This window comes from Curcuma longa, chromosome 11 (assembly GCF_044706935.1).
Source record: "Curcuma longa cultivar G26 ecotype Majalengka, Jawa Barat chromosome 11, ITB_CL_G26_1.1, whole genome shotgun sequence".
Classification (NCBI taxonomy): domain Eukaryota; kingdom Viridiplantae; phylum Streptophyta; class Magnoliopsida; order Zingiberales; family Zingiberaceae; genus Curcuma; species Curcuma longa.
This window is the reverse complement of record NC_133871.1, coordinates 22,317,811-22,344,277: the sequence shown is the minus strand read 5'-3', so window position 1 is coordinate 22,344,277 and position 26,467 is coordinate 22,317,811. Positions and strand designations below refer to the sequence as shown.

General features: G+C 41.2%; 6 protein-coding genes across 7 annotated transcripts; 2 read left to right on the top strand and 4 right to left on the bottom strand.

Moving 5' to 3' along the window:
• Window positions 1–495: 495 nt before the first annotated feature.
• LOC141840230 (uncharacterized) lies at window positions 496–8,493 on the top strand. The gene is made up of 3 exons (XM_074728152.1): window positions 496–1,552; window positions 5,057–5,364; window positions 7,877–8,493. The coding sequence occupies exons 1-3, from the start codon at window positions 579–581 to the stop codon at window positions 8,227–8,229; spliced, it is 1,635 nt and encodes a 544-aa protein (XP_074584253.1). The 5' UTR covers window positions 496–578; the 3' UTR covers window positions 8,230–8,493.
• Window positions 8,494–9,263: 770 nt separating this feature from the next.
• On the bottom strand, window positions 9,264–10,401 carry LOC141840698 (uncharacterized). The gene has a single exon (XM_074728753.1). It carries the CDS (start codon window positions 10,220–10,222, stop codon window positions 9,698–9,700), a length of 525 nt encoding a protein of 174 aa, XP_074584854.1. The 5' UTR covers window positions 10,223–10,401; the 3' UTR covers window positions 9,264–9,697.
• A 637-nt stretch (window positions 10,402–11,038) lies between these two features.
• On the bottom strand, window positions 11,039–15,535 carry LOC141840358 (F-box/kelch-repeat protein SKIP30-like). Of its 2 annotated transcripts, none has more exons than XM_074728326.1 (2): window positions 15,447–15,535; window positions 11,039–12,310 (listed from the first exon to the last, which is right to left on the bottom strand). In XM_074728326.1, exon 2 carries the CDS (start codon window positions 12,246–12,248, stop codon window positions 11,205–11,207), a length of 1,044 nt encoding a protein of 347 aa, XP_074584427.1. In that variant the 5' UTR covers window positions 12,249–12,310; window positions 15,447–15,535; the 3' UTR covers window positions 11,039–11,204. The 2 variants fall into 2 exon arrangements, with proteins under 2 accessions (XP_074584427.1, XP_074584428.1); XM_074728327.1 differs by lacking the exon at window positions 15,447–15,535 and adding an exon at window positions 15,065–15,147.
• A 368-nt stretch (window positions 15,536–15,903) lies between these two features.
• On the bottom strand, window positions 15,904–19,313 carry LOC141838527 (sulfate transporter 3.1-like). Its single transcript, XM_074726035.1, has 12 exons — window positions 18,980–19,313; window positions 18,681–18,888; window positions 18,427–18,598; window positions 18,271–18,336; window positions 17,572–17,685; window positions 17,324–17,440; window positions 17,106–17,232; window positions 16,733–17,019; window positions 16,449–16,639; window positions 16,300–16,379; window positions 16,148–16,224; window positions 15,904–16,077 (listed from the first exon to the last, which is right to left on the bottom strand). The coding sequence occupies exons 1-12, from the start codon at window positions 19,311–19,313 to the stop codon at window positions 15,904–15,906; spliced, it is 1,947 nt and encodes a 648-aa protein (XP_074582136.1).
• Window positions 19,314–20,363: 1,050 nt separating this feature from the next.
• On the top strand, window positions 20,364–22,820 carry LOC141840002 (heat stress transcription factor A-2c-like). The gene is given in 4 exon segments (XM_074727875.1): window positions 20,364–20,531; window positions 20,675–20,979; window positions 21,726–22,371; window positions 22,374–22,820. Coding segments are annotated over 4 exon segments (1,152 nt in total). The 5' UTR covers window positions 20,364–20,497; the 3' UTR covers window positions 22,541–22,820.
• A 407-nt stretch (window positions 22,821–23,227) lies between these two features.
• LOC141838526 (uncharacterized) lies at window positions 23,228–25,835 on the bottom strand. The gene is made up of 2 exons (XM_074726033.1): window positions 24,572–25,835; window positions 23,228–24,496 (listed from the first exon to the last, which is right to left on the bottom strand). The coding sequence occupies exons 1-2, from the start codon at window positions 25,784–25,786 to the stop codon at window positions 23,657–23,659; spliced, it is 2,055 nt and encodes a 684-aa protein (XP_074582134.1). The 5' UTR covers window positions 25,787–25,835; the 3' UTR covers window positions 23,228–23,656.
• Between the last annotated feature and the right edge of the window lie 632 nt (window positions 25,836–26,467).

The following is a 26,467-nucleotide window of genomic DNA, read 5'->3' as shown; positions in this document are numbered from 1 at the left end:
GGTTTGCTTCATTTGGCATGAGCTTTTTGGGCTCTTCTACTAAATCGTGCTCGCGCGCATGGGCTCAAGCCTCTAGGATATTAATTTAATATTAAAAAACAAATTTTTAAAATTTAAAAGTGTTGGAAAATTTTATTAACTAGAATATTGATTTAAATTTATATTTAAAATTTAGAAAATGTTTTTCTTCTTTTTTTATTATTTCAAGGAATAAATAAGGGGTCAGCACATAGGAATTTTAATCTTGTGATGATTTTCTATTAAATTATATAAATTTGATAAAATGATCAAAATTTATTAAAATCGTTATTATAATATATATATATATATATAATTGAAATATAAAGTATGAAATAATATTTATGACATGCATAATTATTTTTCTATTAAATTAATTATTATTAATCGGTATTACCGTGCGAGGCGCGAGTTAATTTCAACGGTACTAACGATATTTAATCTTTCCACCGCCATTGTGTGTTTATAAGGCCTATCGTCCTCCCATGGCACGTTGAAGCTTCTCCTCTTGTCTGAAACCCTAGTGCTCAATCTTCGACGACCTCAATCCCACCAAATCCATGAAGAACCCCAAGGGATCGGGAGGCAAAGGGCCTGCTTCCTCCTCTGGTCTCCGCGCCGCCGGCACCAAGAAGTCACGAGGGGAGGCCGACGATAAGTCCGCCCACAACCGCCGTGCCTCGTCCTCGGATCCCAAGCCTTCGAAGACAAAGGCGCCACCCTCCGCATCCCCAGTCGTCGCTCCCAATGAAAAACCCACCTCGCTGCTCGCCCAGGTTCCCACACCCTCAGCTGGTCCTCGCTCTTTTCCTCTCCCCGACCGATCTGGGACGCCTCCTCCTCCATCCTACGGATTCCACAACCTCGAGAGACGCGCCATAACCCTCGCCGATGGTAGCGTGCGGTCCTATTTTTCCCTGCCTCTCGATGGGCCATTTGACCCTGCCGCTGAGAGGTTCCCATTTGGCCGCCCGGGCTTTGGTCTCGGCCTGGAGCCTGTTCCTGGACTGGGTTTCGACAGGCGCTTCCCTCCACCTTCTGGCGGAAGGTTTAGCCCAGACGACTTCCGCCAGATTCCTCCCTTTGGTCGTGGTCCTGTTCCCCTGCGCGACTATCCTGATCCTGTCGGGCCAGATGGCCCTCGGCATCTTTCAGATCTGAGGACCGGATCCTCCTCTCTGAAGAGGAAGTATGGTCAAGAAGATGAGTTCCTGTGGCACAGGCAACAAGTCATGCAACATGGGAACCTTAATGGAATTCCTCTTGGTCCTTCTGTACCTGGTGTAGACCGGAGCTACTTCTTAAGAGGAAGTAATTTTGGTCGGGACCAGCACGACGAGCTAAGGTTGTCGAAGCAAGTGAAGTTGGGTGGAGAAAGTCATGAAGTGCCTCCTGCAGTTCTAGATGTTGATCCTCGTGCACTTAAGAGGGCTTTTCTTTGGTTCTCTAAAATGATAAATGAAAACTTTGCACAGAGAAAGAAGTATTTGGCGGACGGGAAAGATGGACCTTTGTTATGTGTTGCCTGTGGCAGGTCTGATTACATTTTTAAAGTTTTTTCCCTACAAAGTTCCTTATGTTTTCTATAGTTTCTTAGTCTGTCAAGTATTTATGGATGCAGCTTTCTTCGTGAGAATTTTACTATGCTTAGTTTTGCTTCTTTTATTATAGTTACGCATGCTACATTTTTTTATTTATTTTCTACTTAGGTTTACCATGAACAGTGTGGTTACCGCTTACCACTTACCAATTCATTGTGAATCATGGTTTTTGCTTCAGGGGTTGCTCGACACTATTTGATCATTGAAATTTTTCTTCTATTTTTTAATTTTTCAGGAAATATCTTCTTGTTATTTTTGACTTTGTTGGATGGTTTTATTATCTCATGACACATATCTAATAATGGTATTAGAATCCAAAATATTTGTTTTTGATAATTTATTATGAGTATGAATTCATATATACAATTGCTACAAGTAGACAACTAATTGAAAAATATAGAGAAAGGAACGATTTTAAGAACTTCATTAGAGTCCCTAGACAATTTTTTTGGTGGAATCCAGAAAGAAACATCTACCAATTATATAGTATTGCAAATAATTCATTGCCTCTATAATAGTAGACTTGCAAATAATTTAATGGCTATAAGATCCCAAGTTTTTGGTCCCATGTATAGTTGGGATTCAGAACTTTATTTACAATCATTTGGTGTCATGTTTGACTTTACTTCTTGGTGAATGCTTCTTATGTTCAGTCTGTGACTCTTTTATGTATATAATATCAAACATCATATTTACAAGAATTTATTTGTATTTTAGGAAACTATTCATGCAATTTCATGAGTTCCATTGTGTAAAATCATTGAGTTTTGTTCTTGTTTCTATCATGATCTCGATTCCCATATGTGCTACTGCTCTTATTCACCATGATGAATTGCATGCAATTTCATGAGTTCCATACTTGGCATAAAATCATTTAAGAGTGTTTTTCTCCTTTCTATCCCGATCTTGATTCCCATATGTGTTACTGCTTTTATTCATCATAAGGAACTTTTAGTCATACTGAATATTAAAATCTTTTTGCTCTGGTCATAAGCCTCTGAAGATTTTACCCACGGCTTTATTTAATAATCTAGTTATGGTCTCACATAACTGATCATTCACTGAAATCAATTTTTTGCTTTGCTTGGCCTGAAGATTAGTTGGGTTATAGCTAGATAAATGGCTACCAGTTATGTATGAGTGTACCAAAAATTTGACAGTAGTAATATAACTGAAGATTTAAAATCCTGCAAAATTTTGATGGATGCCAAATAACTCTATTATTTTTTATGACGCTGCCACTTATGGTGGCATTTAGCGATACAGTCCTTCCATTAGAGGATTGGTTGCTTAAGCAACTACTATGGTGGCTTTAGTTATGATAACTGTTAGTTAATATGTTGAAGTCTGGTGTTTGACGAGTTCTTTTGTCTTGCTTTGGTTGTTTTTAGTTGCTATCTAATAATATGCTGTAATTTGCTAGAATTTGTTCCATTTGTTGCCTTCGGTTGCATATAACATCTTCTTAGATATATTCTCTTATTGCCCTTCAGTGATTGGCAGACCACAAATTAATCATTTGTGACTCTTTCTCGTAATAGGAACTTAATTTGCAAATTCCTTGTGGATTAGTCTGGAATGTTGATGTCATGGTTTGGCATTTCAGACAATACCCCCATAGTGGTCGTACATGTCTATGCCATTAGTTACATATGGTAGTTGGATCACTTAATCATTCAATTCAGTGATTTGGCTTTGGATCAATCTTCCAGGCAGCCTCCTCCTTCAGACTTGTGTAGGATGTTGAAATTGCTGGTAGTTGCACAGTCAAAAAGGAAATAAAAGCAATTGCAATTCATTATTGAAAAACATACAGCATGTTTGGGTAGTTACTGTGGAAATGTTATGTTGAAGTTACAAATTTGATTGTTCAGTGGTCCATGCAATCTAATGGATCAATGAAAAAAATGGCTATTAAATCATGTATTTCATTTTTCACTCAATTTAGATTTATAATTTATCATTCATTGTTTGTGAAGCTAAAATGTGCAACTTGTGACACCCTATCATCCTGGTAATTGTATACTGAATCCATACCATGTTTGACACACTAAGTTATATAGAGTATATACTGTTCCAAGCACAGACTACCATGGATTCCCAAGATCTTATTCCATGGTTGGAGTATGCATATTTGTTGTTCCCAAGTTTGATGCACTATTATTTGTGTGTCCCTATGATCTGGAGAACTAGCACTTGTCTAATTTAATTTTTCTCAATGTGTATGATTATATGTTTGATTAGTTTTTCTGCCATTCTTGTACCTTTTTTTTTTTTTTGTCTTTTTGAGTCAATTCAGGTAGTTTGACCATTCAGCTGTCTGTTGTAGATGGCTCTATTAAGTTTTTTTTAATAGTTTTTCTGCATAAATTATCAGGACTCAGGTTCTTGGTTTCGTGATATTTAATCTTTGAATTGGTGGCAAATCAATTTTTATGGCACCTTATCTTCTGACAATAGATCTTAAAAGCTATTGTTTGCTTTCTGCATGTTAAAACCATATTCACAAGGAGGTCCAATGTGGCCAATACCTATGTTATAGAACTATGCTAGTATTGATGATTTTAAATTGCTGATAGTTCCTAAGGTCATGTTTGATTCATGAAATATTTCAGTTCATTGCCTCCTTTTCTCTTGTAAGAATCTGATTAATTGATTTTTTTGGTACCCCAATGAGAAGCAATATTATAGCATAAAAAACTTTGAGAACATTTTGAATTGATCACAATTATGTCTAATTTTTATAATCAATTTGCATTCAACTTCTCATCCCCATGAACGTGGACAAGCTAGCTTAGCAGATTAGGAAGAGGGCTTATCATCAAGACCACTAGAGATGAGGCAAAAGCATTTTGTTAAAGTCATCTCTTTTCATTATTGTGGTTAGGATCATGTCAAAGATGAGAAGCAGGTTCAAGTTGAACCAGCATTTCTAGGAGCTGATACTTCACTGGCAAACTGCTTACCTATAGGAATGGCTGAATGCTTTCCTATACAAAAATAAATAAATAAATATTCTATAGTAATCTATTTGTTATATTGTTAGATATGGCATAGTACTAATATTATATGAAATATCATGTAATGTATTATATTATTTAATTATATAAGAATATAACTGAACCATAGAATATATTTTTTGTATATTATATTATTTTTATAGTATAAGAAAATAAATCTTATCCATCAATTATATTATCTTGTACAATAGTTGAAGATTTTTTTAATATAGGAAATAAAGGTTCATAAAATCACTTTTTGGTTCACTAATTTTAATATTTCACTCACATTTTATTCTAGTTCAGGATCTCAGGTAGGATAGTGTTCCTTTTCAGTAGTGAATGATTTAGTTTTTGGCTTTAATTTTATTGCTTTAGTTAACTAGATTTTTTTCTGTTCATTTTGGTATTCAATGTCTTTGGTTTCCACACTCACAGGGCCTCTAAAGACTTTGCTGATGTGCATGAGCTAATCATGCACACATGCACCTTGCAAAATGCAGATTTGCATGTTGATCATCTTGGGTTACATAAGGCCTTGTGTGTTCTCATGGGATGGAATTACTCAAAGGCCCCTGATAACTCGAAAGCATATCAGTTACTATCTGCTGACAATGCTCAAGCAAACAGGGACGACCTTATTGTATGGCCCCCAACAGTCATACTTCATAACATAATTTCTGGAAGGAAAAAGGATGGCTGCATGGAATATTTGCGAAATATAGAGATTGATAGTAGACTTAAAGGTATATATGATTACTTCATTTTTCCTAGAATTAATAACTTAGTAATAATAATACAAAGAGCCATGATCTATAAGCCATATTACAGTCTTTTTTACTATCTCACATCCTTAAATTATTTTTATTGGACTACTAGTAGACTCTGAAGCTAGATGATCATATGATTTACAGTACCATATAGACACAGTCTGAAAGAGACTGTTAATGTGTAACAGCTGGCTATTTGAACAACTGCCTTCGCAACAAGTTTAAGTTTAAGGGGTGATAATGCTGGTCCCCTTCCTTGTGATGATCTAATGGTGCTCCCTGATCATGATGCTAAGACAGTCGGTCTTTAATGTTTGGGTTTATGATACCCATTTCCATTTGGGAACTGGTCATTATATATTGTGATTGGTTCCAACATTTAGCAGTTTTCAATTATAGTCAAACTGTTTGGCATATTCTAATTACTCTGTTGTTTCTGGGATTGATTTCCATCGTCTCTTACCATTTATGGACCTTTTAGAGGATGGTATGATTATTTCAGTGGATCTCTGTTGGTTCACTGCCAATGGTGATTTTGGTCTATTTAACATTTGCTTCATAATAGCCGACCCCATCTAGTGGGATAAGATTTGGTTATTGTTGTAACATTTGCTTCATAATGATGGTTCGGTGATCCTGCTCAATCTGGATAGTACTTGTTGATTCTAATTCATCAGTGCAATTTGAATAATTCTGGCTAGTCTGATTCGTGATGGATTCATTTTAGCAATTTGATCAATACCATTATGCATTGTTAGGAACAAACAATGAGCTGAGCCATTGATCTATACCTTAGTCAGGCATAGCTCATGAAGCCATTGTTTGTCTGAAGTTTAACTTGTTAAGCTAATTGAGCTGTCTGCTTGACATAGTTAATTGAGCTCGAGCATTAAAGCTTTCACTAACTTTAACTTGGTTCAAATTGGAATTTGATTCTAGAGGGAGTTTGTTTGTCACAATTTAAACCAGAAAACAAATGAAGCTAAATTTAGGACATTTGTTTATGCTTGGAAGTTTGTTTCATTTTTTAGTCATCTGTTGCATGAAAAATATTAAAGCCAGGAATAGGATATGCAATCATCAACAGTAACAATAAATAACTTCAACCTAATTCTTTGGTTTATCTCCAATGTTTGAAACAACTTAGGATTGACTCAATTTCTTGTTCTTATATATAGTCATGCTTCTCAAAGTCGTTGGAAAGACATGGCTTTATGATGATGATGATATACTAATACCTATTTTTGCTCTTCCAATTTATGTTCTTTTTACATGATCCTTTCTTTTCATTCTTGTATTTTTTTTTTAACTTTACCTACGCTATATGTTAAGGCAATCTTTTTGGTCTCTCTAACTTCCAGATGATGGCAAGAAAAAAGAACTTCTCTTTATGTGAACCCTAGTTGAGTCCTTTTATCATAATGTTTCTTAAAGGAGCCTTATTTGGCTAAGTTAAGATATTTTGTCTAGAATTTCCTGGATAAATGTATGATCTTCATGCCAACCAATTGTTTGTTATCCTTTTGACTGGAAGGGGGGACTTGAGATGTTACAGGCCTGTTAATACCTTTGACTTTTGCTTGTGCATAATACAGTATAATGGTAATGCTCGATAGGTGCCAGAATGGCATTGATACCTTTCTTTACTGGTTTTATTTTCAGCAGTATATATGGTGTCCAAGTGTCTGATACAAATTTCTTGCTAATTTTTAACTATCAACCTATGTGTATTATCTTTATTTTCACTCAATAATAATTAATGAAAATTTTCTAATCATTAAATTACCTTCAGATGGACTCCCTTGCACTGTCCTTTACACTTCTAGTTTTTTTTGTTGGTCTTACTACTCTTCATATAGCAATACCGAAAGTGTAGCAGAGGAGAAAGTCCTTTTGCTTTTGTTTCTTATCATGGCAATCAAATTTGATTCTGTTAGTTCAGTACAGTGTGTTTGAATGTTCTGGTCTTGTTGATCATTATACTGTTTTTCTAGGTTAATTTCTGTTTTATTTCAGCTCTTATGTGTTACCGTTTAGTTTATCCTTCGTAAATCTATGATTGGATATTTGATATAATTTCCGCAGCATGTGCTTTACTTGATACTTGTCCAAGTTGGTAAGGAAAACATTCTGGCATCAAGGATAAAACTAGTTACTATTCGTTCTTTATCGGAGAGTGCCATGGTGATATTTGTTATATATCTTCACCCCTTATTGTGCATCAACAGCAAACTTGAAGTAATTACAAATGATATGGTATTTAATAATTCGATTAAGGCACTACATGAGCACTTCCACTTTTTCTCAAGTGTTTGATTTTAACTCACCGCTCTTCGTCTCGGTGCTTTTCTGCTTAACCTTGCTATTAGTCAATCGGATAACCAATGCCTGTTATTTATATGAAATGTAATTGAGAGTAATTTCTTTCATGTTAATCTCACCCATTAATCCTATTATGTTTACCTTCATGTTCTTGGATTTCTTCCAGACATGGGGTTCTCTAACTGCAAGGCCAGGGCAGTTCACGGGATGCAGGGCCACACAGGTATTGCAGTGGTAAGATTTTCGGACACTCAACCTGGATTGGAGGAGGCCGAGCGACTAGTAGAGCACTTGCAGAAGGAAAACCATGGACGTAAAGGATGGGCGCACCTACAGGCTTCTCTCTCCGGTAATGATGATGATAATCCTGCCCTAGTCAAGGTTGAGAGGAAGACTGGAGAGAAGAAGTGGATCCTATATGGGTATCTTGCAACAGCATCGGACTTTGAGAAAATCGATTACGATGCAGTGAGAAAATCTGTCATCAAGAGCAGGAAGGACTTTAGTCTATCTGATTAATGCCTCAAATCATCTGCAAATGGTCAGGATTACGATGCAGTGAAAAAAATCTGTCATCAAGAGCAGGAAGGATTTTAATCTATCCGATTAGTGCCTCAAATGATCTTTCAAATGGTCAGCTATTGCAATACCCTTATTTATCATGTTAACGCCACGCTTATTTTCTGTTTAGTTCTCGTGTAGATTGCAGTGTAATTCTGGAAAGACAATTGCCATTTGAATTGGCGTGAACGTGTCTATCAAAGGTGGGTTTGCAATTTTTCCTGCAATCGTTCTTTTGTAGCTTGGCAATCTGCAGTTCCAGGACGATTGATCTCGTTAGTTGGAAGTGTTTTTTTTTAAAAAAAAAAACCCTTATCTAAAGTAACATCTCACTTTTCGACGTTATTGAAGGAAGCTTATTAAATTAATCTATAGTTGTTTCTACCAGTTACAGACAAATGCATCAAAACTTGTTTAATCATGCCGTAATTCAACTCCGGTTGGGCATCTACCAAAGAAATCAGAGGATGATTCAGCCAACAAATAATAACACGACAGAAACACTAATACCTACTTGATTTTATCATCTTCCCTTAACCACAGCTTAATGGTTGCTGACCAGGCTGAAAATGACGAGTAATTTAATTTCAGCACCAACTTTATCTGCACACTGATTGCGATTCGTTAAACTTATCGTCAGCTTCACGATGAATAAGATTAGTCAATCAAACTTAAACAAAATGTGTAAAGATTAAATTTTTTTTATTTATCCATAGCTGGGCTATAAACACGCGATGCTATAAACTACTAAGAAAACCAAAATGATAAAACAAAAGGGTGAGGAATAGCAGGAATGGTAGAAGGATACATGTTTGATCTTTCTTCAAAAACAAAGGATAAACTAAACAGATGAAGATCCTTCAGAAATTGATTACGTGATCCAAGAAAAGTAAATTAGAAGAGTAAGAGTTGTTTGTAAAGCTGGTATAGTTATCCTATGAGTGAAAAATATTAAATCATTCACATAAGCCCAGCTAGAAACATGATATCAATTAAAAAAATTCTCTCATTACAAACATAACTTGCATCGAATGCTCAAGAAATCAGCAAACAACAATAGCACTTCTGAAAGAAATCAGCATAATTGGTTCTCATCAAGATTTAAGCAGGAAAAGAACCCAAGACAGCAAGCAAAATAAACAGGTACAATTTGAACACAGATTGAAACTACAATATACTGCAATAAAGTTCATCAAGTGATCAAGGCATCTTACTGGAACAAGATTTAAGCTTCATTTTGCCAATCAGAAGAAGAGATCAATTGGCTCACCAAATCCAACAGCCATGTTTATTTATGCATTTGCAACTCGGCAGAAGCATTTCATATTTGTACATAAAAGATACTTAATGTGCAGCAAGAAGTTTCTTTCTTTCTTTGTTTTTTTTTTTTTAATCAAAGAAACGATTTTTAGAGAAGAACGTAGAATTACAGTACGAGCAGAAGCAGTCCGACGCCGTCGCGGCCGCGAGCCTCCTCCTTTTCTGCATCTCCGCCATTTTCATCACTGGAATCCTCAGAGTCTGCACCTTTTGGGACAGTCACCACAAGCTCCCCGTTGTTACATTCTGCAGTAGCCAAAGCCGGGTTAGTCGAAGGCGGAAGGCGAAAGCGCCATCTGTCCAGCTCGAGATCGTCCCACGCAGCGGCCCCATTGCGTACCACCACCTTCATGACGCCCGGGTGGATCCGCACCGCATGCGCCCGCACGCCGCGGCCGTCGAGGCCGTCGGCGGCCGCGACGAACCGGAACCCACGGGGGCCCTCGTAGACCGAGACGTCGGCGTCGGCGGAGAGGGGGAGCTCCAGGACCTTGCTGAAGACGTGGGGCAGGCGACGGAGCTTCGCCTTCCGAAGCGCCGCAGCCGCCACCGCCTCAACCGGAGAGAGGGCGGCGCTGACATCGTAGCGAAGGGAGATGGCCTGCCTCGGGGGGATCGAGTGGATCCGCATGGCACTTCCTCCTCCTGCGACGAATTCGCGAGTACTTTACGCTTTCTCTACACGAAAATCGAGGGGTAAACGTCCAAGAGATCGAAACAAAGAACTCTAGCTCGAATCGGAAGCAGGCGTAGGAGATTCCTCTACAAACCCTAACGTCTGATCTCGAAAGAGCAACGAGAGAAAAGGAGCACTTTTGTTGTTGGTCAAAGGGAAGGGCTGCAATTGTAGATTATGTTAAAGTACGAGGGTATTTGTGTGAATCAATCAGACCAGGTCTATTACTATAATTATATCAAAAACCGAGGGTATTTGTACAAAATTGTCAGAGTAAGGGTTATATTTTAGATTTTATCAAAGAACGAGGATACTTGTGTAAGTTGACTTTTATGGGATTTCAAAATTACCACTAAATCACTTTTAGGATTATTCCTTTTTAGGGAATTAACTTACTGGAAAAAAGATATGAAAATTATAAAAATATAAATGATTTTTTTGAATTTGAGGGAAAATAGAAGGGAATACTATACTTCAACAACAAGAGCCATCAATGTCCTACTACTACGAGAGTACGACGTTAGACAAAATAATGATTATTTTTACGATCAAAACGGTCTCATAGAATTCATGTTCGCGAATCCTCCTACATTAGAGTATCATAAAGAGGATGAATGCTTACTTGTTCGATCTCCTATGAATTCTTATATTCGTCATCCAAATAAGATTTCCATAACAAGTGAATAGTAATCAACACCATCCATCTCACTTCCAACCAAACACATGGTTGCTTCCCGCCACTCTCGAACTACATATTCTGACCCACAATGAAACATCAAGAAGAGATGATTTCAGTGCATTCATTCGCTAGGAACAGGGCAACACAAAAACGGAGAAGCCCGGCGATCACATATTACATTACAAGCAAGAAAGAGACCAGGTGATTCTAGTCGAGGACCTTTTGCTATTCGAGATATAACCAACATGCATCTGATAACTAGATCCTGAGCACTGCACACCCGAGAATGCTGCCGCAACAATGTGTCATCGCCGATACTCTGCGCCATGCTGGCCTCTCGGCCCTCACGTTCAGTGCATCGGCATCAGATAGCTGCTTAATGCACTGGTTCCTAGGACCGGGACCGATTACTCCTCCGATGATGTAGATCTCGTCGCCCACTCCGATCATCCCAAAACCAATGCGGCTGTGAAATTCGGATACATATGATACCACCCTATCAGGTAAATTCTTTGCGCAGTGTTTGGAGATGCAGCCATTGCTTAGAACATATAGCTCCCCTCGAACCACAGCCATTGGACCCTGGAGCCAACCATAGTCTGCGACATCCCACTCTTTTCTCCCAGAATCCAATATCTGAACTGTCGACAATCCCTTGTGCAAGACGTGCATCTTCCCCCCGAGGACCACCCCAGAGCAGGCAGAGCTATGCGAGTGACGGAGATCAGGAAGGGGTTCCCATTTGTCTATTTGAGGATCATAAATCTCTGCATTTGTTATGGTTTCTCGGCAATTTGTGAATCCGCCAGCTACCACAATCTTTCCATCCAATGCACAGCAGGCAAACATTGCACGGTGTACGAGCATAGGGGACCGTCGTGTCCACTCGAAACGGAGTGGATCATATGACCAAACCTCATTGCTAGCAAAGATACCATCATGATCTCCTGTCAATGGGTCAACTCTATCACTGCCTCCTCCAATAACAAAGAGTTTCCCGCCAACAGATACCGCACCAAAACGAGCTAGGTGTCTGATTTCCGAAGGCATAACAGGCAGGGTTATCCAACGGTCTTGTAGAGGGTCGTAGAGCTGCCAAATATTCTCAGGCTCAAATGCTAAGGCACAAAGTAACTCTTCTGAAGCCCCAACTTCCTCACGGGTCTTGAATATATCAAGGCCTCGAAGTGCAGTCCTCCAAGAGCGACAAACAAGCTGCAATTGAGGATGGAAGTAGAAGGGTACTCGTGCCAAGCATTGGATAGCAACTTCATCAGGGAGACCATCAAACAGAGGTGACATATTGTCTAGTTGCTCAGGTTTTTTGACATAGCAAACTGAAGCATTTGGTGAAATTCCACAGCCTGAAAAATGTGTTATTAATATTCAAATATCAATCAAAACAGCAGATGCTATGAGATCTTTGAATTTGATTATGAAACTCTTTGAATGAAAAAGGAATGCTGTCATGAAAACATCATAAAATCACTATCAAAGCATAGAAATCAGTTGCCTCCGAAGTTGCATCCTAAGTAGCAAGTATAACTCATCAGCTATTCTCCCAAATAAGGAATGCCCTACTGAGTTTATACTTTGAAAGAAATTCATGGTGTTTATATCAGACCCATTATGCTTATACACGAACTCCATTTAGATAAAAGAATCTCCTCGTGAACCTATAACTAAAAAAAACCTTCATCACACTCCTAGTAGTTCTAACACTAATAAAACATTATCATTACATATCTTTCAATCACATTAATGTAACAACTAGATATCCCTTTTATCTAAAAAGCACCATAATAAGTTGTTTAGGAACTACCATAATTTTTTTCCTAGGTTGATAAAAATCATATATAGATTCTTGTTATCATATTGATATATCAAAAATTTTCATTGATTGTCTAATTAAAAAAATGTCATCTACGTTTGTTCTTCTAACATAAAGCAACTTGACTCTCTAGATATGAGTGAACAATTTTTTGAGATCATCATACAAACAATTTTTATAAATTATTTTCCAACTCTCAGGTCATTTTCTTATGAGTTTGTATAGAACAATATTAATAAATATAAATGAAGAAGGGTGAACTTAATAACTTGCTTTTTCCTATCCCATTGGCTGATTCAATGAGACATCCTAAAGCATTCCTGTACACAGAAGTTATTCATTCATCTTATAGTAAAATATTTTTATTTTGATAATTATCTCAATACAAGCATAAAACTTAAGAGAATGAAAAAAAAAAAAAGCTCTAGGTTTAATAGGACCCTTATCTTGGTTAGGCTGTGTCTCCATCATTTATCAATGAGTTTGACATCAGGAATGACCAACTTAAAGTAGCAAAAAAACTCTGGCATATTATGTCTTGTTCCTAGTGAGAAATATTAAATTCCATCTAAACCACAAACAAAAGGAAAAAACAAAAAATAAGCAGTATTCAGGTTTCAGCAAAGAAGCCTCGAGGAAGTATAGGAAACTTGTCATAGCACATGGTATACATGAAACCATTGTTGACGAAAATAGTTGGATAAGCTTGCTGCCTATTGCATCATTCCATTTTTTAGTGGATGTACTCATGTAGACAGTAATTTCAGTACAATACAAGAGAAGAAGCACACACTACCTCCTTAAAATTCAATGCTACAGCACAAGGCACGAGAACAAATATTTGAGATATACATGACAAGATCATCTCAAAATAAAAACAATTCAACAAATTTCATATTGTTGAGGAATGATAGGACAACAAATAAACTTTGACAAAGAATAAGGACATAGAACAACATAATACACTTTGAGAAAGCATAAGCACATCGCCAATCTAATACTCAATGCTCTAGAGTTCAGAATCAAGCAATAATATTGGAACTTAGTCCAAAAGAAAACAGAAGACACCAGACTTGGCAGTTGGAAATGCTAATTATTAATTGAAATTGCAACTATTTTAAGAAGAATAGACAGTTATTCAAAGTTGGATTTAAGAGGAATAATCAAATTCGAGGAATCAATCAAGGTTTCAAAGAGTATAAGCAGGATGTATGTGGTTGATTCACTGCATAGTGCATATGTGGTATATGAAAGCATATGGGGAAGCATATGCAGATATCTAAAGTATTTGTCACTTGCAAAACAAGTGTTTAACACTTACAAGTTAGACTACTAAATAAGGTAACCTAAAGTTTTAAGTAAATTTGATTTACTAAACAAGTTGTTGGTGCATGAAATTGCCATCTTCACCCAACATAATTCTGAGCTGTGAACAATGAAGGTGCAAAAGAATAAGAAAAAGCCATCTTCTTTATAATGGCAAGCTATAGTTGAAATTGAAAATGGTGGTTCCCTAGTTCTTGTTGAAGTGGATTATGAATAATGTATTCTGTATTTTGACGGAAAACATATTCCGGGATTGAACTCATTGGCAAGCTCATCAGATTTAACAAGGATGGTGTACTGGTGTACCCTTGTAGTGTTATGGGGGCAATTCCCCAGATGGAGTTGTGTGACACATAGTGACCCTAAACAATTGTACCCAACACACACATACACATGCCCTAGACTCCTTATATCATACAAGGAGGCCAACCATCTCGTGTACTATTTGAATAAAATCTCTTTTATGATTATGGGCATAGGTAACCTTGTCAAACCACACAATACCCATATCTCTTATTGAACCTGGTGTTCTTGGCTTTGTGTTTTTGTATTATTCTTCTTGTAGTTCCTAGAAGGGTATTTGATGCTTAACAGTATTAACTTGCACCCTGATCCCTTTTTTTTTTTCAAAATGAAAAGAAGTACCATAATTATGTTCAACAATACCAATATAGTAGCACCGCATAGCATACACCGTTTATGAGATTTCATGAGAACAAAACAAGTGTAGGTCACTATCACAAGAGATTATAACTTAACAAATCAGGAAACGGAAATGAGAAACTTCAGTTACTCCTAGTGGTATAATAGATCCCAAGGCATAAAAATAAAAAAAATTTTAGCGAATACTAACTAAATGATGAAAGATAAAGATAAGAAAGGGCATATGTTTGTTTCCTATCTCCAATCGATCATAAGCAACATTTTGTGAATAGACAAAGTTTAAGTGAAGAAACCTAACCAGACAGAAGAAGATAATCCAACAAGAACCCCTCCGCGACGAACCAAGAAGCGGAGATAAGATATCAAATCCAACAATTAGATAATCGAACCTAACCACAAGGGTCAGAGTCGCAACTGCAACACGGTAAATCAAACCCTCATTCCTAAATAAACAGAGCCCTCCAAAGCAAGAGCAACCAGACCAATTCACCACAACAGGCAAGCCTCCCCCACAAAATGACAAGCACAACGACCACAAGCGCTCGCTAATACTCAAATCTCAAAATGAGGCAGCCAAAATCTCACGGGAAGAGGTGAAACGAACGAAAAACTCCCAACTTTACCTTCGACTCGCTCCGCAGGGTTAAAGAAAAACCAGTCGCGGAAGAAAAAAATCGTACCTTGGATGGATCGAGCGCCGGATTCGTCCCAATTGCGTCCGCCTTGCGACCGGTCGATTGACCAAGGAACCAGAGGAAGCGCCGGTGAGACGAGGAGCGGCGTGTAAAATGTAATTTGCGACCTGGGCGCAGATAAAACTAATGTGCGGGGGGTCGCACTTTCCATCGCGTGAAGGCCCCGCATCGGAGCACGAATCTTGGCGCCGTAGTGATAAAGTTTTAATTTTTCCTATTTATTTATTCTTCACTGTATGCCTTCTTTTTCTTCCTCTATTTTTAAATTTGGATGATACAGTTTTATTTAATAAGTAAAATTATAAAAAAATTAAATAAAAATCTTGATAACTCGTCGTAGAGGTAGATTATAAGTTTTACGAAGGTGACTTTATTTACCATGATTACTTCCATCCTAAACAGTAACGCATACAGTAGCCATGGAATTATATTGCAGAAAAATCTAGACAGCATTCTCGCATGGAGCACCATTGAGCTTGCATGCGTGCAGCATGCAGCCGCAGGACGCGACGGCATCGGCGACGGTGAGGAAGATCCATTCTTCCCCAATGGCTTCAAGGACCTTTGAGGAGTTCAGCTTCTTCATCACCTCACTCCCTGGGTTTGCTAGCACAAACTGAAAGAAAAGTAAAATAGAATGCTACGAGTGTATATATGTATATGTACGCACTCAAGATTTGCAGTACCTTAATGCCTGTTCTATCAGTCATCTTCTTGACCTCTTCCAGCATGCTGATTCCACTAGTGTCGATGCTGCCGACAGCTGCAAGAGTTGAAAAAGGAACGCTCGGTTTTGATCTATCTGTAAGTTTGAGCAAGAACAAATTCAGCTAGTTACCACCCAAGTCCAGGATCAAGTATTGTAAACCAGTCTCCCCCTTGGTGCTCTCTGTCTCCTCATTGATCCACCTCGATATCCTATCGATCAAACATAGATTACCAGAAAAGTTTGTTTGTTGATGACGATATGTGGATCTGCCAACCAACCTTTCTCTCAAGTAGCTAGCATTGGAAAAGTATACTGGAGCATCGATGCGAAGGATGAGAACTCCGGGAACACTTTGTGCCGCCGGATACTGATCGACTCTTCGGTACGCCGTCGAGTCGGGGATGTTGCCGAGCACGGTGGTCCTCGGCCTTGCGACGAAGAGCAAGACCCTCAACAGGGAGATTGAAACCTGGAGTGGATCAGAGCAAATGGATGAATCGAGAACTGAATTCTTGATCCACGACGACATGTTTGAGTGCTCTGTTTTTGGTAATGGACATACCGCGATGGCTAATCCTGTTTCAACACTTCCGAGGACGACTCCCAAGTATGCACCCAAGCAAACGCAGAAGTCGATCTTGTCGACGCGCCACAGGCGGACCGCGGCCTCGTAGTCGATTAGCCCCACTATGGCGGCGACGATGATGGCAGAGAGGACGACCAGGGGGGTGTAGTGAAACAGCGGTGTCAAGAACAACAGAGTGATCATCACGGCCACGGACATCACCACATTGGACATTGCCGTCTTGCACCCAGCGTTGTAGTTGACCGCCGACCGTGAGAATGGCCCTGAACGATAGTAGTTCACATCCATCGTCATCTTCAAGATCAAAGTAAATGAGTTCGTTTGTCACTTCAGATAGCGATGGAAGTACCAGTTGTTAGGTAACATGAAGTCAATGATCCGACCATGTTCATCGTCCCAAAAGCTACCATCTCTTTGTTACCGTCAATGTGGTAATTCTTGAACATGGCAAAACTCCTTCCGACTGCGATACCTTCCTATATATATCAGCACAAACAGTTATAACTTGGAGCTTCGTTCAAGGTAAGTGTTAAGTTTGAGTATTGATATCGAAAGGGCCGGACTTACAGCGAGGGCGATGATGCCGGTGATAATGCCGGTCTTAAGTGCGACCATAACGTAGGGATGCACAAAGGTCAAGCTGGTTGCTGATGGAGGGTTTAGACCCTTCTTTAGGTGCCCAATCTGCAAATACACAGGGACAAGAGAAAATATATGCCTGCCTAAATGGAAATTAATTCAATCCGGAATGAAACTGATTGAAACTGGTGATCAATCATCCAATCTAGATCAAATTAATGGCAGGGGTTACTCACCACTTGGACTCCATGGTTCTCTGCATGAGTGAGGTACACCAGAAGGCTTCCAAGTGTTACAGAAGTCAAGGGTGCAGCGGCTGAGACCCAGAAGAACCTTGGCCTTCTTTTGCTCTGTTTATTCAAACAAATTAATACATGTTAGTCAAACTTCTATATAGTAATTAAGATCCTACAGAGCAATCAAATCGTAGTTTTTTTTTATGCCTTCGTATATTAGTGCAGTAGCACAGTTCAGGAACACAGTGAGGTTCTTATCCTTGATGTGTTCTAATCTCGAATTCTGCTCCTAGAAGTTTCAAGCCCACTTAATTTCTTTTTAACTTTGCTAAAGAACCCGAATCTGAAACCACACCAACCTTACTATAACAAAATCTGAATAATGCTAGCCATAAGAAAATAAGAAGCTTTTGAACCATTTTGAACAGTAGTTCACCAATGGCATATATCAGAGCGAGTTAATAAACAAGAAGAAGAAGACAACATCCTCTGGATTGAACGATGGCAAGGCTGTTCCCGTGCCTCAACAATCATGCGGTCACGGGCTTGTGTCCTCTATAGTTTGGAGGGAAATCCTTAAACTACTACCGTTTTGCTTGATAAATAATCATAATGATGTCTAATTAAGTTAAATACTTGTAGATTGTTTTGATTGAATAAGGTGTTTATGTGCTAAGTTACACATAGATATATACTTACAAAGAAACGAGTGACGAGAAGAAAGAAGAGGAAGCAGCAGCCCAGCACAGCACTTTCCCACCTCCACTGCAGCAGAAAACAAAGCTTTAGTTAGTGAATTCAAATAAGATCGAGAAGAGCAAACAATGGAAAGGAAAGAGGAGTTAATGAATTAACCTCATGGACTTGGGAGAAGACCGACTTCATAACGGAGACGAGGTCAGTAGCGGTGGTGAAGTGCTGGAGACCGAGCATCCCCTTCAGCTGTTGTAGGCACACAACCGTAGCAGCTCCTGCCATGAACCCCACTATAGTTGCATGGGACAAGAAGTCCACTATGAAACCAAGCCTGCAGCAGCAAACCATTTCGATTCAGATGCTAATTAAGAACTAGTTTCAGGTTGAAATAGGAAAAATATCACATATGTTACCGGAGCAAGCCGACGGTAGCTTGGAGGAGACCGGCGAAGAAGGTGGCGGTGAAGGCAACGTGCAAGTACAATGAAGGGTCCTGCGCCGGCGAGATCTCCTTCCCCAGCATGGAGGCGATCAAGAGCGAGGGCACGGCCACCGTGCCCACGGCCAAGTCGCGGGAGCTCCCCATCATAGCGTACACCAGAGGCGGTACAAAGCTCGAATCTTTGCCATGTTCATGCGCGTGCAAAATCAAATAATTAATAGATTAATCCACTAAAAACGGAGTTTGATGGATGGACGATGAGTGGATTACATAGACCGAGGATGGGAGGCAAGTTGGCGAGCTTGGCGTAGCTGATGCCCTGGGGGATGGCGAGGCTGGCAATGGTGATCCCGGCGATGAGGTCGGACTTGAAGACGGAAGCGGAGTAGGTGGGAGCCCAGTCGATGATGGGGAGGAAGTACTTCAGACCGAGAAGGAGCTTGCGCGGCCCCGTCTGGTGGCGGAACTGGCGGATCGGGTCGTCCGGAAAGAAGGTCTCTTTCAGGTTGGCCCTGAAGGTGTCGAGGAAAGGCCGCGCCGGCGGCACCGGCACCCGTCTCGTGAACTCCGTCGCCGCCGGCAACGCAGCGTCCAAAGTCCCCATGCGAATGAACAATCAGAGAACGGAAGTGAGTAATCGAGTGGAGCAGGAGGAATAGTTGGCAACAGAGCAGAGTTTGGCAGAGAGACAGCGCCTGTAGGTTTGTTAGTTTGGCAGAGAGAAAGCGGCAGGAGGTTTGTCTGTTACGTCGTAATCAACTTAGAGAAATGAGCTCTCAAACTCACCAATGAGGTTTCGCATGCGGATACGTGGCCCAGAATGGGTCCGCAGAGCTTACGTGGAAAGATATGGTTGGAGCAGGAAGGCGAGTGGAGGAATCAGGCTGGGGATGGACTACTGAGTGTGTTGCAGCGACGCGCTACGGAGAACACGCAGATAGCAATTGCAAAAAAACTGAATGTGCAATTCCACTCGCCTCGTGCCACCTGGACGCGTGGATGAGATCGGTCTATTTGGTAGGTTCGGCCGGGTCCGGTCTAAATTAAATCTCTTTTTTTTTTAGATTTAATATCTTGTATGATATGTAATTGCCTTGTAATTAACTAATCTCCTTTTCAAGTTTGGTCTTGTCGTATCTACTGCTCCAATCCAATCAATATTTACAAATGGCTTAATTAGTCCAGACCAAGCTTCTCATAATTGACACTTCTTTCTTTCACGTTATAACAAAGCCTTGTCTTATCCATCGGATTCATCTCCTCTTTATCATACCTAAAAAAGCAAGTCAATCATGCATGGACCTAAAATATACAACCAACAAAAAATAAAAACATTCTATAATAAAACCAATTATTGGACTTTCATTCGCCTCTGAAAAAAAAAACCAGTCTAATTGGGTTAGACCGAACCGGACCGGACTTATAAAATTGAGGTCGCCAGAACCGACTCGAACTCCCTCCCATTTGGGACCCACCCACCCTCCAGCTGATCCTATCTGAAAATCACAATACCGGGGCTGCCCCTTGATCTTCTTCTCGAGGCTGCGTGGCTCCAGAAGCTTCCGCCACGAGGGCCCACGCCGCCACTCTAGAAACTTCTGCGCTTCTCCTTCTTATTCGACTCTCCCCCGCGAAGATCCCGCGCGGCCTCGATTTCTGCTTGCTCGTCCCAAATCCACCACTGAGCTCGATCGAGCTCGGCACGCGCTTCCGACGCCGATAGCATCAGCGACGCTTCCTCACCGGCTTCAGCTCGCTTCCGCATTGTCGTCTCGATTCCAACCTTCGATGGACAGAGTACTCGAAGAACTTCAATCTCCAAGTGAGTCCGCTACTAATCTTCGATCTGATTGTTTGGGGTTACTTTTTTGATTTGGTTAGTTGATTCGTTTTGTTTCTCGCATCCGATCATGCTCTGTTTTCACTCTGGCATTCTGTTGTGAATAACTCAAGTTTTCGATGCAGCCATGAATTCGATTCCGGTTGTAGTGAAAGAGGAGTATCCAGATTCGATATCATTTTGTGTAGAAGAAGACCCTCCCGCTGATGCTCCTCGCCCAATGAACGGACTGCACGAAATTGGACCGCCCCCTTTCCTCACCAAGACCTTCGACATTGTCGAAGACCCGGCGACGGATCATGTAGTCTCTTGGAGCTCCTCGAATAATAGCTTCGTGGTTTGGGATCACAACGAATTTGCTATGATTTTGCTGCCGAGGCACTTCAAGCACAGCAATTTCTCTAGCTTCGTGAGGCAGCTCAACACATATGTAAGTGTTTCGTTAGAACGCCGCACTTTGATTCGATTCTTAACGCTTCCGAAAACAGAACGAAGTTGTTTGTTCACTTTTATCTAAGCTAAATCGGTGCCGATAGATCTCTGCGTTTGAATCTCGAACATAAGAGTATGGAAAATTTCCAATAATTTTAAATTGAAGAAAGTTCTAGAAACTGCATCTTGATTTGATGATGCTGACTATAGTTAAGTAAGCCGTTAGATCTCTGGGTTTGAATCTCGATCCTACAGTTGGAAAGTTTTCAAGAATTTTATAATCAATCTTCGTGAATTGAAGAAAGTTCTAGAAACTGCAGCTTGATTTGATGATGATGACTATAGTTTAGTGAGCCGTTAGATCTCTGGGTTTGAATCTCGATCGTACAGTTGGAAAAGTTTCAAGAATTTTATAATCAATCTTCGTAAATTGAAGAAAGTTCTAGAAACTGCGGCTTGATTTGATAATGATGACTATAGTTAAGTGAGCAGTTAGATCTCTGGGTTTGAATCTCGATCATACAGTTGGAAAATTTTCAAGAATTTTATAATCAATCTTCGTAAACTGAAGAAAGTTCTAGAAACTGCATCTTGATTTGATGATGATGACCATAGTTAAGTGAGATCTTTGTGGATTGGCTATCTCTAGTAAATAGTAATTTAATTCTTGGCATGTGAATTACGTACGATCACTTGGTGGTTTATTTCTTAAGCTAATATTCTTGTCTCTGTTTTTTTTTCCAGGGATTTAGGAAAGTAGACCCAGATAGATGGGAATTTGCAAATGAAGGATTTCTAAGAGGGCAGAGGCATCTCCTCAAGACCATCAAAAGAAGGAAAACAGCCAGTAATCCTCCTCCGATACAGCAATTCGCAGAATCAGTCCTTGAGGTTGGGCACTTGGGGCTAGATGGAGAGATTGACAGGCTAAAACGCGACAAGAACAATCTGATAGCACAAGTGTTAAAGCTACGGCAGCAGCAGCAGAGCACGAGAGCTCAGCTTCAAGAGATGGAAGAACGACTGCAAATCACAGAACAAAAGCAACAGCATATGATGGCCTTCTTAGCGCGCGCTTTGCAAAACCCTGAATTCTTTCAGCAACTGGTCGAGCAGCAAGCGAAAAGGAAAGAGCTTGAGGAAGACATTTCTAAAAAGAGGAGACGATCCATCGAAGCCAGCCAGAGCCATGCGTCTGAGCCATCATTCCAAGTCGAGGCAGGAAAACTGGACGTGGATTTCGACCCTCAACTCCTGGACTTGGAAAATTTCGAGCTCGAGTTGCAGGGGATTGGAAGCAATGAGAATGATGAGGGGGAGCAAGGCGGAGACCTGGGCCTGAACGTCGAGTTCTGGGAGGAGCTATTGAAAGAACAGAGCGAAGCAAATGAAACAGCAGAAGGGGCGGAAGGAAGTCAAATAATGATATTGGAGTTACTGCTGAGAGACTAGGTTATCTGAGTTCCAGTGGTCCTAAAAAGATTGCCCATCCATGCATCTCTGGCACTTTACTGTCTCATTTCTATCGCATAGAGTTTGCATTCAGAATCTTTATTTAGCTTGATGGTTTCTCGGCTGAAGGTTCTTTCTTTTCTAATAAACTGTTTTGCTTGCTGATTTAGCTCATTGCAAGTAGCTAATTAGCTTGATCTGGAGTTCCAAGTACAAGAAATTGGAGCCATAGTTGCTGTAGAGGCTTTTTTCATCCTCCTTAATGTATAGTATTTTTTTTTCTCTCTTTTTTCCTGTTGTTTAGAGTTGACAATGATTTATTCTTTGTTGGTCGGTCTACTGGTGAAGTTAGAACAAAATTCAACTAGGTTGTTTATTTGCAACCTAGCGTCCACTGTAAAGACAATTTTATTCAGACTGTTTAATTTCAACCTTTTCATAAAGTTTCAAATATTATTATTGTTTTGGTGCTATGTAAGTGTTATCCTTTAAAAAGGTTATGGATTCAAAATTAATTAATTAAGTTTTATATTTAATTTGGTAAGGGCTCATTGATGTTCACTCAACACTTGTAAAGTTAATCAAATGAATAAATTTTAAACAACACAATTTTAACTTATTAAATTAAATTAAAACAATATTAGCATAACCTATTTATCAAAAAGAGAGGCCTTTCTATTCTCTGGCCCACCCATACATTATTTCCCCTCTGATATTACTGTGACAAATGACTTTTATAAATCACATGGCAAACAATATGTTAATGACAAACAAAGATGCTAGATCAGCCTTAGTCATCTATAATCATTGCTCGAAACACATACAATATATAAATCACAATCATATGCATAAAAGACAAACCCCTCTGGTATGTTCCAATGGCAATGCCATTCTCATATGTATTTAAACCATCGTTTAAAAATATTCTTAAACAATTTTCAACTTGGTGGAACCAGTGGGTTAACCTTTCGAGTCATGGATCTCCCGATTGGATCGGATCGATCTAAAATCTGATTCGACCGAATCGGATCGACCTTCAATTCTCGAGTAACCGGTTCGATAAGATCTCTTCTAGTAAAATTTGATCAAACACTACCCACCCCCCAAGCCTCTTCTCCTGCTATCTGCCAAAGCCTCACCACTCACCATGTGCCTTGTCCCCCTGACCTAACATTCAGATAGAGGCTCCAATTGGGCTTAGACTGGGCCAACTACCAGACCCATCACTGCCGTTTGTTGACCGTGATTGGACCACGTCGACCGTTGGATTTGCTGGGTTTGGCATCCTGCGGCGGACACGCGTCGGCGAAGTCGCGGATGGCACCGTCGAGGAGGTCCTTGAATATCAGCCGCTCGATTTGTATGGCGGCCTCGGCCACCTCGGCGGCCGGACGGGCCCAGGTGTCGCGGTCGTCCTGCTCGAGGTCCCTGCGGGCAGCCAAGCACGTGACGACGTTGACGTCATCCGCGGAGACCGGCTCGCGCGCCCGCCGCAGCTCCGCCCACACTTCCGGCAGCATCGGGCCGGCGGCATTCCAGCTGGCGGAGGAGAGGGAGCCTGGGCGCACGAAGGACTCCCACGGAGGATGCGACGAGCAGCGTTTCTTGTCGAGGATCTCGGCCACGGCGTCGAAGAGCAGGCGGCGGTGGAGGGGTACGGACTTGACGGCACTGTCCGAGGCGCGCAGGACCTGCGCAACGTACACGTAGTCGTCGTCGTCGTCGTCGTTCTCGTCTTTGTCTTCGTCCTCCTGTCCTCCCTCTTCCTGATCCTCTTGCTTCGCCGGGCCGTCTCCGTCGTTCGAGGCGACCACTTCCTCTTCGCAATCAGGTAATTGCTCTCCTTCGAAATCGATGGAGCGCTTCATTAACGGAGAGCGAGGCGGCGAGGTTACCTCGAGGACCGAGACGGGACTTGGTTGCCGCTCCGTTGCTGCATTGGTAACCGGATCCACCACGACGGCGACCTGCTCCGCCGCAGTGAACGCCGCGATGCTGTTCAGCAATTGGTCGCACCGCTCCAACAGTTGCCTCCCGGCCCGATGATCCTCCGCCCAAGACTTCTGTATCATCGCCCATCGCCAATTCACGTAAGAATCATAAAAATTGATAGCCAAGAAAGGTAGGTGAGAGGATACCTCGACGTCCAGTGTCGTAGTGGTTGCGGTGGCGTTGGCATTTTCCTCCTCCGGCGAATTTATTCTCGGCTTCGGTGTAGCCTCTTGCTTTTGCCGGCGATTCGAATGTGGTCGGCCAGAAGTTTGAATAGTTCCAACTCGGTGAGGAGGTGCTTTAGGTGGAATCGAAGTGGAGGTTCGCGGCCGCGGTGGCAGACTCTTCGCCGAATCAACCACATTTGAGATCCTCCGCTTGGCAGAAGAGCTCGGCGCGCGGTCCTTGGTCCCATTGCAGGACGAAGGATTCTGATTCACTCTTCGATTTTGCCGGAGTGAAGGAAGGACCGCTTCTTCTACGTGGTTCCTCCGACCAGCGATGGATTTGAAAGTCACCTGCTGCCGGGGTTCGGTTGATGGTGGCATGTGCGGCGAGGGAACAGGTTCGATGACGACGATCGGTGAGTAATCGGAGAACCTGGCATAGCGGTCGCGGCGGCCATTGATTTGGTGACCGGATGGCTTCGAGTGGAGGAGTCCCTTGAGCTGAAGTGCCTCCAGTATTTGCTTCAGCGTCTCCAAATCCCTCGATGCCTCGTCCATCCCACGAATCAAATGTCGTTTCTCGAGTTGAATCGGGAGCAATCCGCGCTTCTTCGGCTCGGGGAAGAATTCGTCCGCGTCGAAGAAACTCTTCCTCTGTAGAGGTGGAAGGCGAGATGTCTTGGCCTGAAATTTAGGTTTCCTATCCTCAGGAACTCTAATGTCACCGAGATTTGCCATTCTGATCCACTCATCGACGGAGACACGGTCCGTCTCCAACGGCGAGCGTTTAGGGAACATCTCTCCGTCGAGGAACCGGTATGACGGTGCTTCTCTGGAAACGCGACACTCTGAGGCGGATCGACGGAGCTCCGTCCAGCCCGACTCACCGCCACCCTCTTCGACCGGAGAGACCGGCAGTGCGTCCAGCCCCATTAACCGCGCCACGACACTAGGAGAACGGCGTTTCCGATCGATCTCCTCCGCCGCCTCAGAGGCGTAATATTGTTCACCGGGCGAAGCAACCCTCGCTGCCGACCAGGTCTTCTTGCTCTCGCCGTCGTGTGAAAGGTACCGAGCATCGCGGGGCTTCAGCGGGGCCCTCGAACTATCATCTTTGACCTCGAGGTGCGGGAGATGGTGCGACCGCGGCGGAGAGTGAAAATCCGGCGACGCGGATCGAAAGCTTCCCTTCATCGAGGCCGAGGAAGCATCCGATCTCTCCGACGGAGAGGCGAACGAACCCATGACCTGTTTTATTGTCCACACAACTCGCTAATTTCCTAATCCTTTTGCCTCATTTCCTGATCCCTTTGCATTAATAAGCCCTTCATATGACGAGCCTCTTCAGTCAAATTATGTATCTGTGCCGTTATGACTGGAAAGGTGGTAGAAGATGTACCAACAACTCTATGGATTCTGCTCAAGAACTCATACCCAATATTCTTCCCCCACCTTTGGATCCTCCACTTGCCTCCAGTCATAAACTCAAATCATTACTAACAGAGGGCTCAGATACATCATTTTCATCACTAGCATTTGAATTTCACTATACTAGCTCGAGCTAATCATATTTGTCCTGTATTATCATAAGAAAAATTAAAATAAAATTGAAAGTCTTGTCTTTAGCTCTGTCCTGTATTATCATATTTGTCCTGAAACACATATAAAGATAGAGCATATACACAACTAATAACATCTATAATTTATATTGTAATTGAAATCTTAATTGCTTTAGCTCTGTCCCACTTCAAGTCTTGTCTTTCTTTTGAAATGTGTGAGTAAAAGTATCTATAAAAAATGATTCTTGCGGCATTGTCTTGGCCTAAAAAATCAAGGTTATAAATAATGAAATAATTTGAAATAAATTAAAATTAA

Excerpts from the sequence above, each read along its gene's own strand:
- LOC141840230 (XM_074728152.1), top strand. The coding sequence starts at position 579 with ATGAAGAACCCCAAGGGATCGGGAGGCAAAGGGCCTGCTTCCTCCTCT. Across the intron at positions 1,553-5,056 it reads TTATGTGTTGCCTGTGGCAG|GGCCTCTAAAGACTTTGCTG; the intron begins GTCTGATTACAT and ends CCACACTCACAG. Across the intron at positions 5,365-7,876 it reads GATTGATAGTAGACTTAAAG|ACATGGGGTTCTCTAACTGC; the intron begins GTATATATGATT and ends GATTTCTTCCAG.
- LOC141840698 (XM_074728753.1), bottom strand. The coding sequence starts at position 10,222 with ATGCGGATCCACTCGATCCCCCCGAGGCAGGCCATCTCCCTTCGCTAC.
- LOC141840358 (XM_074728326.1), bottom strand. The coding sequence starts at position 12,248 with ATGTCACCTCTGTTTGATGGTCTCCCTGATGAAGTTGCTATCCAATGC.
- LOC141838527 (XM_074726035.1), bottom strand. The coding sequence starts at position 19,313 with ATGGGGACTTTGGACGCTGCGTTGCCGGCGGCGACGGAGTTCACGAGA. Across the intron at positions 17,686-18,270 it reads TTCTCGTCACTCGTTTCTTT|AGCAAAAGAAGGCCAAGGTT; the intron begins GTAAGTATATAT and ends TTGAATAAACAG. Across the intron at positions 17,233-17,323 it reads CCGGCATCATCGCCCTCGCT|GAAGGTATCGCAGTCGGAAG; the intron begins GTAAGTCCGGCC and ends TGATATATATAG.
- LOC141838526 (XM_074726033.1), bottom strand. The coding sequence starts at position 25,786 with ATGAAGGGAAGCTTTCGATCCGCGTCGCCGGATTTTCACTCTCCGCCG. Across the intron at positions 24,497-24,571 it reads CTACGACACTGGACGTCGAG|AAGTCTTGGGCGGAGGATCA; the intron begins GTATCCTCTCAC and ends GCGATGATACAG.